The sequence below is a fragment of the Myotis nattereri genome, assembly GCF_964212035.1.
Source record: "Myotis nattereri genome assembly, chromosome: 18".
Taxonomy (NCBI): domain Eukaryota; kingdom Metazoa; phylum Chordata; class Mammalia; order Chiroptera; family Vespertilionidae; genus Myotis; species Myotis nattereri.
The window spans coordinates 36,386,909-36,404,664 of NC_138093.1; the positions used below are offsets into that span (position 1 = coordinate 36,386,909).

At 42.9% G+C, this 17,756-nt stretch overlaps 1 protein-coding gene across 1 annotated transcript; it reads left to right on the forward strand.

The window, feature by feature from the left end:
* Positions 1-2,172: 2,172 nt before the first annotated feature.
* On the forward strand, positions 2,173-14,332 carry SLAMF6 (SLAM family member 6; the record flags this gene model as incomplete). Its single annotated transcript, XM_081113300.1, has 8 exons — positions 2,173-2,200; positions 4,083-4,406; positions 8,508-8,771; positions 9,235-9,345; positions 9,679-9,717; positions 11,157-11,239; positions 13,189-13,263; positions 13,859-14,332. 8 exons carry the CDS (start codon positions 2,173-2,175, stop codon positions 13,871-13,873), a joined length of 939 nt encoding a protein of 312 aa, XP_080969426.1. The 3' UTR covers positions 13,874-14,332.
* Positions 14,333-17,756: the final 3,424 nt, after the last annotated feature.

Sequence of the window (17,756 nt, forward strand, 5' to 3'; positions counted from 1 at the left end):
CTAAAGTCTCCCAGACTTTTGAACATTTACAGTAACTTCTAACCTTTACCTTCTCTAAGCATAGTGGCTCAAATCTTTTTTTCTCCTTAGACCTACAGAGAACTATTCTACCATCGTCTCCTCCTACCCTTTCTCCCACCACAAACTCCTTTCTCCTCACCAAACCTCCCACAAATATAAGCAGAGGGAAAGAGACATTTGAGCTCATCCTTGAAGGATCAATAGGAGTCCACTTCCTGGAAAAGGTGGGAAAGAGAGTTTGAGGCAAAGAAAACAAAAGAACAAAGAAGAAGCAGGGCATTCTTGGAAGAATCACAAATAATCAAACAATGGAGAACCTCTTGTTTTTATTCAAAACTCTGCTCAATAGTATCTCCTCTGTGGAATGTTTCCTGGCACACCCCAACTCTTCCTGATCATCATTCTCACTATGTGTGCTAGCATGGAGTACATACCTCTATCAGATTAATATTTACTGAGCTAGAGCCCAGCCAGCATGGCTCAGTGGTTGAGCATTGACCTATGAACCAGGTGGTCATGGTACAATTTCTTGTCAGGGTATATGCCTGAGTTTTGGGCTCAATCCCCAGTTGGGGGCATGCAGGAGGCAGCCAATCAATGATTTGCCCTCGTCATTGATATTTCTATATCTCTCTCTCTCTCCCCCTGACTCTCTCTGGAATCAATAATATATTTTTTATTGAGCTAGAAATTGTGCTAAGTGCTAAGAATATAGAAATAACTAACATAATTCTTTCAAGATTACAAAACAGAAAGGGGAAAAACAGAGAAGAACCAAGATGGCAGTGTAGGTAAACACCAGTTCTCGCTGCCTCCCACAATCACATCAAAATTACAACTGAAATACAGAACAACCATCATTCAAATCAGAAATCTGGATGATGGCAGTCCTACAACTGCAGAAGTAAAGATGAAAGTATATCGAGACTGATAGAAGGAGCAGAGGTGCAGACTGGGCTGGCCCAACAGCTGCATGTGGCGTTTTTTCAATCAGTAGGGATATCTCGGATGCAAGGGCCTCCCATGAGAAGCAAGGGGTCCCAGACCCACACCAGACCTCTATCCCAGGGTTCCAGAGCTGGGAAGAGAAGTCCCTATAATTTTGGGCTATAAAAACCAGTGGGGATTGTCATTCAGTGATATGGAGGCTGCTGGAGCCCCAGGCAGTTCCTCTTAAAGGGCCAACATGGTACCATTTCCTCCAAGTTCCAGTACCAGGCAGTGGCTTTGGGGAATCCAGGGACATATGGGCAGGAACTGGATTGTCTGGTATTGGGGCAAGAACCCTGAGGTGGCTTTCTCCCAGACAGGAGTGCTCACAGGTGTCATTGTTCCTATGCTGAGACTCCCCCCATCACAGTGCTGGCTGGCAGCCAAATCTGAGCTTCCATCAGCCTGGCTTACGCTGTTTACTCCATCCTGGTGATTTCCTGAGACCCTGCCCCATCCAATTTTCAGCCCCACCCAAGCTGTTTGCAGCAGTTTTTCCATATGAATGGCCTGTCATAGCTCAGGCTTCAGACTTTCCTAAATCTCTCAAACAAGCAGCAACTAACATCAGCATGCCCCAAACCTATCAATAAGAGGCCTAAGACCCAACACTAACACCAGCCTGCTTTGCTTTATAGCTGGGCCTCCTCTGGGCACTTCCAAGCCCAATACAAATAGCAGCCATCTGCACATCTCTCTGTAACCCCAGGCAATGGCTGACTTTGCACCTCCCAGGAGGCCCCAGAGCCAGTGCATCTGGTGGAGAGCTTTAGACCATACCAGATTACAACTCTACACATCCACAAGTGACACACTCAAGGAGCAGACTCAGTGAACACCAAAGCCCCATTGAAGCAACTTCTGCTCTGTAAGGATGTTTCCTGCACAGCAGCTCTTCTACTGTAGTCACAGCTGGTCCTCACAGCCAATTGGCCTGGAGGCCAATTCCTTCCAGTGATGCCAATGGCAATCAAGGCTCAACTAAAACAAGATTGTGCACACAGCCCACACAGGGGTGCATCTAGAGGGGCCAGCTCAGGTGACTGGGGAGGCAGCTGAGTGTATAGGGTAAGGGCTAGTGATGAGGAAAGAGTTGCCACAGAAGGTCTCTAAAAGGGAATACTGGCATGAAAGATCTATGGAGACAAAAGAGTGAGACACATGGACACCAGGGAGAAGCACATTCCAGGTAGAGAATTGCAAGTGAACCAGTCCTGATCATCTCAAGGAATAGCCAAGCCAGCATAGTTTGAGCAAAGTGAACACAGGGAACAGTGATGGGACATTAGGTAGAAGAGAGAAAAATAACCAGAACATTTTGGTCTGTATAGGTCATTGTCATTATTTTTTTTTTTTGCTTTGTTTTTTGTTGTTGTTTTAATATATTTTACTAAAATTTAACATACAGAGAGAAAACAAATACTAAGTATCATCTCAATGTACAAAATGAATACATTTGCATATACAGACACAGGCCAAGAAATAGAACATTATCAGCTCCCCTCCCCCCAATTCTCCCTTTTGCTCCCTCCTACTTGCCACCCCTCCCACCTCCTGAAAGATAACCACCATCTTGACTTCAAATAGCATAGATTTGTTTTGCCTGCTTTTTAACTTTAAAATAAATGGAATCATATCATGTATTCTGTTTATAGCTGGGGTTTTTTCTCTCAAGATTTTTCCTTGTGATGTTTACTCATATGGTTTCAAGAGGAGAGAGTTAAGATGACAAATACCAGCATGTTCAAGTGCTGATGGGAAAGATGTGCTGGGAGGTAGTACTGATGATGGCAATGTTCATGTGCCTGGCATCAAGACAATTCAGGGAAACAAGAGCTCACCCAGGAGCTGAGTGTCAGGGTTCCAAGAGACATTTCCTCCCCTACTCAGATCCTCTCCTGAGAATAAAGAGATCTCAAGAAGGTTAAGGTCATGGTTATAGTTACTGATTGATTGTTTGATTCACTCAAACAGATACTACTTTGTGTCAGGTACAGTGCTGAAATGCAAAGATAATTAAAGCCTGATTGGTTAGACAAACAAGTAAACAGAGGGCTACAAAAGAGTGTAATAATTGTTTTTTTAAGTATTTATCTAAGTATTTGGCAAAGGATGCTAAGAAAGCATCTTCTTTAAGAATCTTTGTGCCCGGCTGGTGGGGCTCAGTGGTTGAAAATTAACCTATGAACCAGGAGGCCACGGTTTGATTCCCGGGTCAGGGCACATGCCCAGGTTACGGGCTCAATCCCCAGTAGGCGGCATGCAAGAGACAGCCAATCAATGATTCTCTTGGTTGATGTTTCTACCTCTCCCTCTCCCTTCTCTAAAATCAATAAAAATATATTTTTTTAAAAGAGTCTTTGTGACTATTTCACCTTTTTTGCTCAAAAATCAATGGTTCTGAGATAAGCTCATTAGAACGTGGCCATTATATAGTCCCTTTAAATGATATTTATTTTCTTTATGTATATCTCTTCTACTAAGTATAATCTTTTTGAGAGGGGAAAAGATGACTTTTGGTATCCTGAAAAGAGCGCAAAGCAGTTGAGTTTGAATCATGGCTCATTCTTTAGCTATGTAACCCTGGGAAAATTGGAAAATTACTAGTGAAATACTCTACGCCTCAGTTTTGTTATAAATTGAGATAATAGCATCCATCTACCTACCTCACAGGAATTGTTGTCAGCATCAAATGAAGTAATGTATAAAAAGAACTGTAAATTCTGATTATTCGTCCTCTAAATCTCACAAGCCCACTATGGTGGACACATAGTAGGTCATCAGTAAATGTTGAGTTTTAATTATAAATTATCAGCAAACACTTGTGGTTTTGGAATCTGTGGCAGGGAGTTGATGTAGCTCCTTGTCCCCCTCTATCTCATGCCCAGAGAAAGAACTCAGGGGCTGGAGTCAGATGGTGTGTATGGCCGAGGATAACCAGCCAGTGTGGGAGAGTAAACTGAGCCAGGATCATCGGGGCTAACAGTCCATTAACCAAGATTGCCAAACATTTTGTCGGGGTGGCGCCTTTTTGATATTCCATTTCAACAGTTTCCCTTCTGTGTTTATAGGGAACACAGTTTCACAAACCCAAGCACCCCCATTGCTGGTGGACGGGGTGCTGGGGGAGTCGGTAACTCTCCCCCTGAAGTTTTCTGCAAAAGAAGAGATCCAGTCCATCACCTGGCTTCATAATAGAGCATCTATCATCTTCATACCGAAAGATCCAGCACATAGCCAGGTGACTGATCCAAAACGGAAAGATCACCTGAAAGTCATCCAGTCCTCCTCCTTGCAGATCAACAACCTGACAATGGCAGACAGCGGACCTTACCGTGCCCAGATATCCACAGCAACCTCCGTAGAGATGTATGATTACAATCTGTCGATCTTCAGTGAGTCAAAGATTAGATTTTTTAATTTTGTGTAGACTAAGAAATATTACATATTTTAATTCTATGTGACTGCAAATATGTGCTATGGCCTAGTAGTAAGGACTATGGCATTAGGAGCCAGATTGAGGTCCAGAGGCAAAGCAATTCAAGAACATTGCACATGGCCAGTTAGTTGACAGAACTGAGAACAGAACCTAAGTTTTGTGACTCCCAACCCAAAGTCACCTCCCTTCCCCTCACAACATAAAATGGTCCCTTTCAAACTGCAAGTGTAGAGGAAGTAAGGAAAGTGAGATATCTATGATTTTGTTGCCATGTGCATTACATGTATTTGTCATGTAATCCTCACAAAAGCTCCAGGAGGTAGGTACTATTTTTACCCCTGAGGCACAGTGTCAGTTACAGCAACACCCTACAATCACAGAGGTAGTAAGTGGGAGAGCTTCCCATATAACTAGCTGGTATGATGCCTCCCTTTATACAAAGGTTCATCTGACCCAGTGGTCAATGTACAGAACAGTAGTCTATGTAGAAAATGTTCTATAAGGATGAGTTGAAAAAGAGAAATGTATTTTCTAGCAAGGTTGTTTAATTAACAAAACAATATTTTCCCAGATAGCTCGGATCCTCAACATAAACTTATGGAAACTATAATGACATGGTTTATGAGTCAATGACAGAAAAAGAAAGTCCGTCTAGCCATCAGTGATGCCAATGAATGACAGGAATGCTTGTCTTCCTTGGGGAACTATGGTCACATTACCTCTCCCTTGTGTTTTCTCCTTCTGTCTGTCTCAGATATCTCTGCTTTTCTCTTATAAGGACACTTACTGGCTTTAGGGCCCACCTAGATAGATAATCCAGGATCATCTCATCCATCTGCAAAAGACCTTTTTTCCAAATAAGATTCTTAGAATTAGAATATCTTGGGGGTGGGGGGCGCAGGGAGTGGGAAGTGGTGGTCATCATTCAACCAAGCGGTGGTCATCATTCAATCAGGCAGAACCACTCTGGGTAATCAGTGATCATCAAGGCAGAGCTAGGGTCCTGGAGAGAGGAGACACATCCATTGGAAAGTCTGGGAACAGATCCCATATCAGGCTCCATCACACCTGTAGAGACAACGTTCTTCTGCCACCACTCAGAAGACCAAGCATGACTTCTGCACTAACCACACTCCGGGGCTCAGTGTCCATCCCTCCGCAGGGTCTTTTAGAGCACCTCTCCTTCAAAGGCACATACACAAGGAGATGTGCAGGCTACACCAACATGTCTTACAACAGTACAGAGGAATCTCAAGGTATGAACTGTATAGTGTTTTAAAACATTGACCAGCCCTAGTTGGTTTGGCTCTGTGGATAGAGTGTTGGCCTGCGGACTGAAGGGTCCCAGGTTTGATTCCAGTCAAGGGCACATGCCTGGGTTGTAGGCTTAATACCCAGTGGGGGGTGTGCAGGAGGCAACCAATCAATGATTCTCTTTCATCATTGATGTTTCTATCTCTCTCTCCCTCTCCCTTCCTCTCTGAAATCAATAAAAATATTTTTTTAAAAAACTAAAATAAAACATTAACCAATTACTTCATATACCAGGCTAGGAATAGCAAAGATTTTATCTTATAGGCCATGATCAACTAATTGGGGATAACTTCCTAGAATTCATTGTTTTTGTCTGTTTAAATATGTTTTTATTTATTTATTTATTTATTTATTTATTTTTAGAGAGAGAGAGAGAGAGGAAGGGATAGGGATAGAGAGATAGAAACAGCAATGAAAAAGAAATATCATTGATCAGCTGCCTCCTGCACGCCTCCCACAGGGGATCGAGCCCACAACCTGGGCATGTGCCCAGACCAGGAATCAAACCACTGACTTATTGGTTCCTGGGTTGATGCTCAACTGCTGAGCTACACCGGCTGGACTCAAGTTCACTTTTAAAAAAGACGTTGAGGCCATGTTAAGTTTATTCATTGAGTTAACAATATTTGTTGACTATGGACAATGTACAAGAAACTGTTTTAGGCACTTGAAATGTATCAATGAGTAAAACAGACAAAGATCCCTGCCTTCATGGAGCTGATATTCTGGGCGGAGAATAAGAGGAGGTAATAAACAATGCATGTAATGTATAAACAAATGACACGGTATGTAAGAAAGCCATGAGTGCTGTGGAGAAAAAAAGAGATTAGAATAGCATAAGAGCATCAGGAGTACCAACAGGGAGTAGGGCCTAATTTTAATTAGAGGGTCATACTAAGCCTCATTGGGAAGATGACATCTGAGCCAAGACCTGTTGGAGGTGAGGGAGTAAGCCATGAATATATCTGGGTGAAGAACATCCAGTACATGTACTTTCTCGTGCCTTGCATAGTCAAGGAACATCAAGAAGCAAAGTGCGGAGAGAGTAATACGAAACAAGGTTCAGTAAGAAAATTGAGGGCCACGTCATGTAAGGCTCTGAGAGCCAACATATGGACTTTCGATTCTAAATCTCAGTCCGGTTGAGAACCATTGGAGGGTTTTACAAAGAAGTAATATGATTTCACTTACTTGCTTAAAAGATCTCCTGGCTGCTCTGTTGCAAATAGGTTGTAAGGAACCAAGGTGGAAGCCACTGGACCAATAAGGAGGCCATTGCGATCATCCAAGCAAGAGATGATGCTGGCTTGGACCAGGAAGATAGCAGGGCAAGTAGTGAGAAGTGCTTGGATTCTGGGTATTCTTGGCTATTGCATAAAGTTGTTATTGACTAAGATGGAGAAGGCTGCAGATGGAACAGGTTTTAGAGAGAAAAACAGGAGTTCTTTTGAACATGTTGCATTGGAAATACACATTATGTCCAAGTGGAAATGTCAAGTAGATGGGGTTACAAATTCGTCAAGTGGAAAAAGGTAATAATATAGCTTTTTGCTCAGGCATGAACAAAGGCTGAGGGAGACGTGATATTCATGCCAAGTAGTTGCCATTGCTGTGCTAGGCTCTGTCTTATTTAACCCCCATAATGACCTAAGCAGTAGGCATTATTGCCCAGTTTTACAGATGCTTGAAACAATTACCAATGTAGTCATGGTCACGTAGCCATTAAATAACTAAGTAATGATTCTAACCCAAGTCTTAACTCCAAAACCAACATTCTTGCTGCTACATAACAGCTCCATTCTGGCAAGATAGATTCCACTAGTCCTACCCAGTTAATTAAGCTTAAAACATTACTCTGTCTCTTCTAATCAGACAGTTGGAGTCATTCTGTTCTTTACTGGGTCATCTTAGGCCAAGTCTGGGTCAGTGACCTTTTCTGTACTGTTCCCATGTCCCCATTGATCCATAGCTACTGATATCTCACTAGTCAATCTTTTCTGGTCTCTGCTATCATAAATTTCTGCAGTAAAGGCTTTCTCAGATGCCTGAATATATTGCACTCCTTTGCTGCCCAGAAGAACTTGCTTGCTCTCTCAGTTTCTTTGCTTCTTTCTTCCCTAATGTTTTGGTTCTCAGCGTATCCTTTTCTGTCCTGTTGACATTCTGTGTCAGGGTCTCTCTGTCCCCGCTGGAGCCAGCATCATACACAATGAGGACCAGAACTCCTGTAGACTTGTGGGAAGTGTAGTTCCCCGAGGAGGATCGGCTTCCATCTTCCACCCCAGCTAGGGATTTCTGATTATGGATGAGACAGGGCTCTTGTGCCTGGCTCTGTTTTCTAACCTGGCTAAGGTAGGGCTGTCCCTCAGCTTACTCTCCAAGTTGTTTTTACACAAGGGGCAAAAGAGAAAGGCTATAAAGGACCCCAGGGATAAACTGAAGTGCAGAAAAGTAAGGTGATCAGCCTCAAATCACCCAACTAGTTGGTGGCAAACTCAGTCTTTCCCTTTTCATTTCTCACAGTGGCTTTTCTGTCTCATACCAATGTCCCTCATCATTTGGTCACTCCAGACCTAGATCCCATCAATTAGGCAACATAAACAGCGTTATTTACAGAGTATACAGATCGTAACATACAGCAGAATGTCGGGTAGAATACAGAAACATTGAGGGGAAGGACATTTTAAACAGAGGGCTGAGCCAAACCATTTGTCCTTAATCTGGGTCTTTTCTCTGCACACAGGACGACTGAGGAACTTACAAGTGGCTAATCACACTCAACTCTTTGAGAATGGGAGCTGTGAGATCCAACTGACCTGCTCTGTGGAGAATCCAAATGACCATGCCTCGTTCAGGTGGCAGGTCGCAGGAAACACAATCCTGGAGGAAGCAAACCTCACTATCTTTTGGGAGCCCAAGGATTCCAGTGAAGAGACATACACTTGCATAGCTAAGAATCCTGTCAGCAATTTATCCTTCCCTTTCTCTGTCCAAAGTCTCTGCAAAGGTAACAGTCTGTCTCAGGTCTCTCTGAAAGCCTTGAGCAGCTATAGGGTGTGGCGTGACCACATGACTGACATGATTCCCCAAACAGCAGCCCAATAGGAGGCAGCCAAATATGCTGGGAGAAGACAGACACTCAATGTCTGCTCCCGAGAGGTCTCACCTTCCTCCCCCCACCCCCCCACCCCCGCCCACAAACACCCCCTCAACCTTCCTGCAACACACTCAGAGCCCAAGAGCAAAGTCCTTAGGAAGGCAGAATTGTTTCCTTCTCCTGGCTCTACCAGGCTCTGCCCTGCCCTGCCTCCCACTCCCAGAAATCCTGCCCAGAACCCGAGCTTCTGGGTAGAGATGAACCCACCCTGCCCCCCAAAAGTGGCCTAGAAGAGGTTAAGTGTAGGCTCTGAGAAGAACACAGAACCTTACTCAATTGTCCTAAGTGCAACTTCTTTTTTTTTTCTTTTCAGGTGTTTTTAACGAAAAAAGTCAACTCTCGGTTATCCTATGGAGTATACTTGTGCCTTCTTTGATCTGCATCGTTGTGTTCTTAATTGTTTGGAACAAGAAAAAAGTAGCAGGTTTTCTTTCTTCTTACTTGTCTCTTCTCCAAGATTTCAGAGACTTTGAGTCTGGGGTTCCCATTTCCTGTCTTTTGGAAGACAGGGAAAGAGAGGGAAGATGCAAATACTGGTTCAGCTAGTCCACTAGGACAACACCTGGGGTGTAACCCCACACCTGCTAATTTCCTGAGAAGTGTCCTGCTGGGAAGCTAGGTCCTCAGGTCCTGCCTGCCCTTACCTTTCTGGTCTCCTCCCACCACATAGTCTGGAGAGGCACCTATGGGGCTGGAGGGGTGGAAGCTCTCTCTCGTTACAGTCACAAGTTTCTATTTCCTTGACTTTATTTTTCAGGTTCCTTACGCTTTTCTGCTCAGCAAACCCAGAGTCCTGGTGAGCTTCTCTAGACTCTTAACTCCCAGTCATAAAACAGCTAGGAATAGCCAAATTGAAGGAGAAGGGGGTCAGGCAGAGGGCTGGATAATTGGAGAGGATGGAGTCAATGTCATTACGCAGAAGAACCAGATGGCACAAGGGGAGAGCCTGTCATTGTGCAAGTTTGTCCCCTGTGGGACCTACAGGGTCCTTTACAAGCATGTGGACCAGTCACTGACACAATTTCTTGGAGTGGGATTAGGGCCATTGCCCACCCCGCTGATGGAAAAGCTAAGTGCCAGTGAAAGGGCTCATGGCCTGTCCACGATCCCCCAGCAAGTCCAGGGCAGGTGTAGGATTAGAGCATCAGAGGCCCAAAGACAAACTGCCTGACCCCATCACTCTGTTCATCCAGGGTTTGGGAACTGAGTAAAAGCAATCAAAAGAGAAAATGTGATAGAGACACTGGAATACGGACTCTGAACTCAGGTTAGCACTGAGTCTCATTTCCTGGGGGAGAGATATATGATGTCACGTGTAGAGGACATGCATGAGATTTAGAGTCAGAAGGTATGCATTTAAGTTCCTTATTCGGTCATTTCCTGTATAATTTTGTGCCAAGTCAATTAAATTATCTGAGCCTACAGTTCCTTATCTATAATAATAAAAGTATAATATTCTAATTAGGCCAGACGTCCTTCTGGACAACCTTCCAGATGAAGCCGGGGATGCGAGGGAAGCCAGGGTCCCGGGTGCCAGAGGGAAGCTGGTGCTGGCAGTCGGGGGAAGGAAGGCCTACTCTTTTTGTTTTGTTTTTTACTTTTTGTAATTATTATTTAAAATATCACAAATAGTAGTACATATGTCTCCTTTTTATCCCCAAATGACCTTCCCCCAGCCTCCCCTACGCCCGGCACATGCCCTCACCCCCCTCCCAGTGTCTTGCGTCCATTGGTTAAGCTTATATGCATGCATGCAAGTCCTTCAGTTGATCTCCAACCCTCCCCAGCCAGGAAGGCCTACTCGTGCATGAATTTCGTGCATCGGGCCTCTAGTCTCTAATATAATCAAACCCACCTTAAGGACCTCTGAAAGGTTTAATCACAGGTATGTGCAATAATCCAGCTCCATTATGCTGGCCAGTGAGGATCTCTAGCTCATAAGTACATAGTACTATTTGGTCCTATTAGCTTTCTTGCTCACATATGAATTCAACAGGAGGCTGAAACTTTAGGGTACCTCAAGACTATGTGCCCCCAAGAGATGAGGGCAAAAATAGATCCCATGATTGAGAAGTTTCTGGTTCAACCCAGAATTTCAAGGACTGTCAAAAATGAATGAACCTTAAGGAATGGCAATGCCTTGAACAACTGCATCTTCAGGGCCAGAAAGTGTCCCGGGGTAGGAAGGGTCCTGGGAGAATGCTTCTGCAGCTGACTGTGCCTCTGTGTTTGCAGCAGAGACCCCGAGGGCCCACTCAGGGAATGAGCCAGCCTGTCCAGAGAACACTGTGTACGCTCAGGTCACTCATCCAAACACGGTGAGTCCTTTCAGCCTCATACTCCATCCTGAGCGTTATTGTGATAGTCATGATTCAAAAACTTGTCACCACAGTCATCTGACTAATCCAAACGATGTACACCGTTGAGGAGAGGAGAAGGCTACGGAGAGCTACAAAGTTCTACGCAGGCCCGTTCCAGCCCCAACCGCTCTCACCCCAATGGAATGTTTACTCACATCCATAGCGACACTGCTCTCTAACTGCTTAATGCATCAGGAAGTCTGGTATCCTTCAGCTTAATTACAAGCTGCCTGAAAGTAAAAATTACGTCTTCCTCTCCCTTCCCCTATGTCTTAGCATGATGCTCAGTAAATATTTGCTGAGTGGATCAAAGTTCCATTAAGTTTGAGAGTTTCCAAAGGAGACAGGTCAGTAGCAGGGAAAATGGCAGTGCTCAGAAGCAGTCTCTCAAGGCAAGAGGGACAAGAATGTGCACCCCCTCCACAGTAGAGGGCAGTAAAGACATGAGTAGCCCTCAATCCTCCCCACCCCTCTAGCAACAGAACCGGATGGCCTTGGTCAGGCATCAACAATTCCCCACCACCTGCAGGAGGTACATTTCTAATGAACACGTTACATCCGGGCAGGCCAGTTTCCATGTCATCTGAAAACAAATCCAGAGACTCATCATTCTCCAACTGACAGAAGCAATAGTCTAGCTAGAAATCTTTGATCCCCTCATACAGTCCCTCACAGGTATTTGTAAAGCAAGCTCCTTGAAGAAAGGGAACATGAAGGGAAACTCTTACTTGTTCAGATATTTCTTGTTGTTGTTGTTGTTTTTCCTTAATCCTCACCCGAGGATATTTTCCCATTGATTTTTAGAGAGAGTGGAAGAGAGAGGGAAAGACAGAGAGAAATATCAATGTGAGAGAAATACATCAATTGCTTGCCTCCTGCAGGAGCCCTGACCAGGGCCTGGGCCAGGAGGAGCCTGCAACCGAGGCACATGCCCTTGACTGGAATCGAACCCAGGACCCTTCGGTCTGCAGGCTGACATTCTATCCAGCGAGCCAAACCGGCTAGGGCCTGTTCAGATATTTCTATTGTCCTTCCCATTTCCTCTTGAAGACAAGATGAATCCCTCTCAACAAACCAAGAAACTAATCTGCAAATTTAACTTTTTCTTTAGGGTAAAATTGTACTTTGGAGAGTTTTGGAGATCTTGAAAACACCCTGAATATTTTTAAATTAATTTTAAATGTCAAAACCTCTAAGCACAGGGGACTTCTGTTATTGCTATATTTTGTATTCCAAGCAGAGCCACTCTTAATACCAGATTTTCCTCCTACCGGTTCCCCCTGCTTGAGGAGAGCCCAATGACTTGATGACCAGGCAGGTAGAACCACAGGGACAAAATAGAGCAGGCAGCACCGTCCAGGTACAACCAGTAAAGATCTGAGACAAAAGACAGTAGAGTTGGGTTCAGGACAAGAATGTTTTCTTTTCTTCACAACACTTGCTAAGAAAGTCACCCTTCTGTCTTTGATTCTTGATCCCACTGGTTCGCTGGGGTGTGCTTCTGTTTGGGGTACAGAAAATGCCACTAAACCAGCCGTGGGCAAACTATGGCCCGCTGGCCGGATCCGGCCCGTTTGAAATGAATAAAACTAAAAAAAAAAAAAAGACCGTACCCTTTTATGTAATGATGTTTACTTTGAATTTATATTAGTTCACATAAACACTCCATCCATGCTTTTGTTCCGGCCCTCCGGTCCAGTTTAAGAACCCATTGTGGCCCTCGAGTCAAAAAGTTTGCCCACCCCTGCACTAAACTCACAGGTTTGAGAGCTGGCAGTGTTTGGTCTCTAGCTCCCCTTGCTAAGCACCCCCTAGAACTTTGTCACACTTCCTTTCTCTGGGAATATATCTTTGCATGAGTATCTCTTTGTCTGCATGAGCCCAATGAGTATAATTCCTTTTTATAGAAAACGGAAATCCCAATACCTATGAAAAATAATGATTCCTCTACAATTTACTCCACAATTTGTCAACCCAAACAGGTAAGCCCATGATTGCCCCACATTCTTACCTCTCTCATCAGACCTATGACTTTGCAAAGAAAGTAAAAGCTAAGGAGCCATTTTTGCCCTGGATGGTTTGGCTCAGTGGATAGAGCATTGGCCTGCAGACTGAAGTGTCCCAGGTTCAATTTCAGTCAAAGGCACATGCCCTGGTTGTGGGCTCAATCCCCAGTAGGGGGCAAGCAAGAGGCAGCCAATCAATGATTCTCATCATTGATGTTTCTATCTCTCCCTCTCCCTTCTTCTCTGAATTCAATAAAAAAAATTTTTTTTAATTAAAAAAAAGTTAAGGAGCCATTTTATAGATGAATAATGCCAGCAGAATACAGAAAGTCTCAGGACATCACCCAAACATATCCAAAAAGTCTTGTTGTATTAGGATCATCATGCATATCTGAGTTTTCAGCCTACTTATGTTTTAATTCTGCCGTATGCTATCTATCAATATTCTTGTCTGCCTTCTAGTGCTCTCCAGACCTCCTGTGTAGCCATGGGGTCTGGCCTGGGGCTCTGGTGCTTATTAACCTACTTCATTTTCCTCTTTTTCCCATTAAAATAAGCCCATTCCTTCCAGGGCAACTGTTCTTGACAACATCGTCTAAGTTGCTGAAATGTCTCAAAGGAATTCAGGAATGACACATCTTCTCCTGATCCCATGGGAGACAACAGAGCATGATTTCTGCCTGGAAACAGAATTTGAATATCTAGGATGATCACGTCCAGTCCTTCAGACTTGAACCTGCTTACCAAGGTCAAACACCAGTTAACTGCCACGGCTCCAAAGTGGAAACCATTCCCACCTGCCATGATATTTTGAACTTAATTTAAAAAATCAATTTGTGCCCTAACTGGTTTGGCTCAGTGGCTAGAGCATCGGCCTGTAGACTGAAAGGTCCCAGGTTCGATTCCGGTCAAGGGCATGTACCTTGGTTGCAGGCACATCCCCAGTAGAAGGTGTGCAGGAAGCAGCTGATCGATGTTTCTTTCATCAATGTTTCTAACTTTCTATCCCTTCCTCTCTGTAAAAATTCAATAAAATATATTTTTTAAAAAATCAATTTGCAATGGATAGCATAAAAATAAATATATTGATGCATATTAGCATAACTAATGGACACAGACACTGAGGCGGTGGGGGCTTGCCCGGGGTGGGACTGGCTGTGGGGAGGGGGGTCAATTAGGAAAAAAGAAGACATATGTAAAACTTTAGACAATAAAAAATATATTTAAAAAATAAATAATAAATATATTACAATTCGGTGTTCTTGAATATTTTCAGCTGAAAATTCTCATGAAAAATGATTTTAAAGTTGATCAGGGCTGCCACTTGGGGAAACCATTTTTTTTAATAGACACATGTGGCGTGTGGGGAAGTTCCGCTGCTTGCATCTACAGACACGGAGTACAGTGGGTTAAGGAATAACATCATTTGCAGCCCGTGATCCAAATAACATTTTCTAATCTGCTTCAGGACAAAACGTGCTTCAGATAACGTGCCTGGATATTGACTTTCTCTTTGGTAACTAAGCAAATGAAGTTATGGTTGATGGAGAGACTCTAATTCAGAAGACAACCACTTCTCTCCTTTTAGAAAGCAGCAGAATTGTGACACATCAGTATCGCTTTGCCTGTGTGGGCCAAATGAGTATGATTACTTCGGGAGAGGATACGTTGGAAGACAATACAATGTGTTGATTATGTGTGTTGTCTTTGGAATTGGATAGACTCGTGCTCAATCATGTACTAGACATATCTCCTGGAACATGCTACCTAAGCTCTTTGGTCTCCTAGACTGAAAAAGGAGGGTGGTAATACATCAGCCCTATTACTCAAACCAGGAACCTGAGTTATCTTTGACTTCAGCTTCTCTATCACCTTTGGACTCTACCTCCAAATATATATCTGAACCTTACCCACGTCTTTACAAATCTTCAACATCATCCTATATCTAATCATTATCATCTCTAACCTGGAATACTACAATAAACTGAACAATTCTCCCCAGTTTTGCTCTTACCTCCCTCCACTCCATTTTCCAAAAGACAGCCAGAGTCGTGTTTTTAATATAAATCAGATCTTTCACTTGTCTGCTTAAAACTCTGCAATATTTCTCCATGCACTCAGAATTATTCACATCTGCCTTAAGGCCCTACCACTCACTGCCTGCTCAGCTCCTCCTCACTCTTTAGGTCTCGGTTTGCATATGTCACCTTCTAAAAGAGACCTTCTCAGACCTCTCTATCCGGTGCTCTCCCCATTTTTCTGTCACACTTCCATGTCATTTATCATATGTCAAAACATACTTATTTTTATTGGTTTAATATGAGTTTCTCCTACTATACCATAAACTTTCCAGGAAGAGGGACCATAATAATTTTATTTATCACTGTTTCCCTAGCACCTAACACAGTATCTAGCACATAGAAAATGTTCAACAAATATCTTAACTAAATGAATGAATGTGTTATAAAATTGTATGAGAATTAAATTAGATAATGTACCTGAAGTCTTTAGCATAGTGCTTAGCTCATAAACGTGCTCAATAAATGTTAGCTATTGTTGTTGCTGTTGTTATTAAATTACATTCTCCTGAACTGACAGAAGTGGGATTCCTGGACCATATGAAAATTCTATTCTTTGATTTTTTAAAGGAAACTTCATACTGTTTTCCATAGCAGCTGTACCAATTTACATTCTCACCAGCAGTATACAGGAGTTCCCTTTCTTCCATATCCTCACCGATGCTTGTTATTTTTTATTTATGTTTTTGTATAGCCATCCTAACAGGTGTGAGAGGGTATCTCCTTGTGGGTTTGATTTGCATTACCCTAATGAGTAGTGATGTTGAGCACCTTTTCATATACTTGTTGGCCATTTACATGCCTTCTTTGAATGAATTCTATTCAGATCCTTTGCCCATTTTAAATTTGGGTTATTTGGTGTTTACTATTGAGTTTTGGGAATTTCTCATATATTTTGGTGTTTTTTTTTTGTTTTGTTTTGTTTTAAATATATTTTATTGATTCTTCACAGAGAGGAAGGGAGAGAGATAGAGAGTTAGAAACATCGATCAGCTGCCTCCTGCACATCTCCCACTGGGGACATGCCCGCAACCCAGGCACATGCCCCCGACCGGAATCGAACCCGGGACCTCTCAGTCCGCAGGCCGACGCTCTATCCACTGAGCCAAACCAGTTTCGGCAGGTGTGTTTTTTTTTAAAACAGAAAGAGAGGAAGAGAGAATGAGAGAGAGAAAAAAAAACACTAATGTAAGAGAGAGATATCATCTGTTGCCTCCTGTTCACACCCCGAATGGGGATTGAATCCACAACCTGGACAAGTGACCTGACTGGGAGTAGAACTGGTGACCTTTCAGTGCATGGGACGATGCTCAACCAACTGAGCCACACCAGCCAGGGCTATATTTCGAATATTAATCCTTTATCCGGTGTATGGTTTGCAAATGTTTTCTCCCATTCCATAGGTTGCCTTTTCATTTTATTGTTTTCTTTGCTATGCAGAAGCTTTTTAATTTGATATAATTCCATTTCTCTTTTTCTGCTTTTGTTGCCTTTGCTTTTGGTATCAAATTCAATAGATCATTGCCAAGGCCAATGTCAAGAGGCTTTTCTCCTATGTTTTCTTCTAGAAGTTTTTCAGTTTCAACTTTTATGTTTAAGTCTGTAATCCCTTTTGAGTTGATATTTATGATAGTATACTAGTAAAAGAGGAGGCAAACTTCATTCTTTTAAATGTGGCTATACAGTTTTCCCAGTACCATATATTGAAGAGACAATCTTTCCTGACAATGTGCTTGGCACCTTGTCAAAGATAATTTGACCATATATATCAAGGGGTTACTGTATTTCTGGGCTCTCTAATCTGTTCCAGTCGATGTCTAAGTCTGTCTTATATCAGGACCACACCATTTTAATTACTGTAGCTTTGTAGTACATTTTGAAATCGGGACATGTGAGCCCTCCAACTTTTTGAAGATTGTTTTGCCCATTAGAGTTCCTTAAGATTTCCCATGAATTTTCGAATGAGTTTTCTTCTTCTATTTAAAAAAACCATTGTTATGATGGATAGGAATTGCATTGAATCTATAGTTCTCATTGGGTAGTGGGAACATTTTTAAAATAGTAATTCTTCCAATCCATAAACATGAGATGACTTTTCACTAATTAGGTCTTCTATAATTCCTTTCACAATGTTTTCTAGTTCTCAGTGTACAAGTCTTTTACCTCCATGGTTAAATTTATTACTAGACATTTTATTCTTTTTCTTACCTTTCTTTTCATTTAGTTTTATTGCTGAAAGTAATACTGATGTTCCCTTCCCCCCACCCCCATTGATTCCCTCCACTCTGCTCCTGCACACCACCCCCTCCCTGGCCTTCACCACACTATTGTCTGTCCATGGGTTATGCATATATGCATATAAGTTCTTTAGTTAATTGCCAGAAGCCGGTC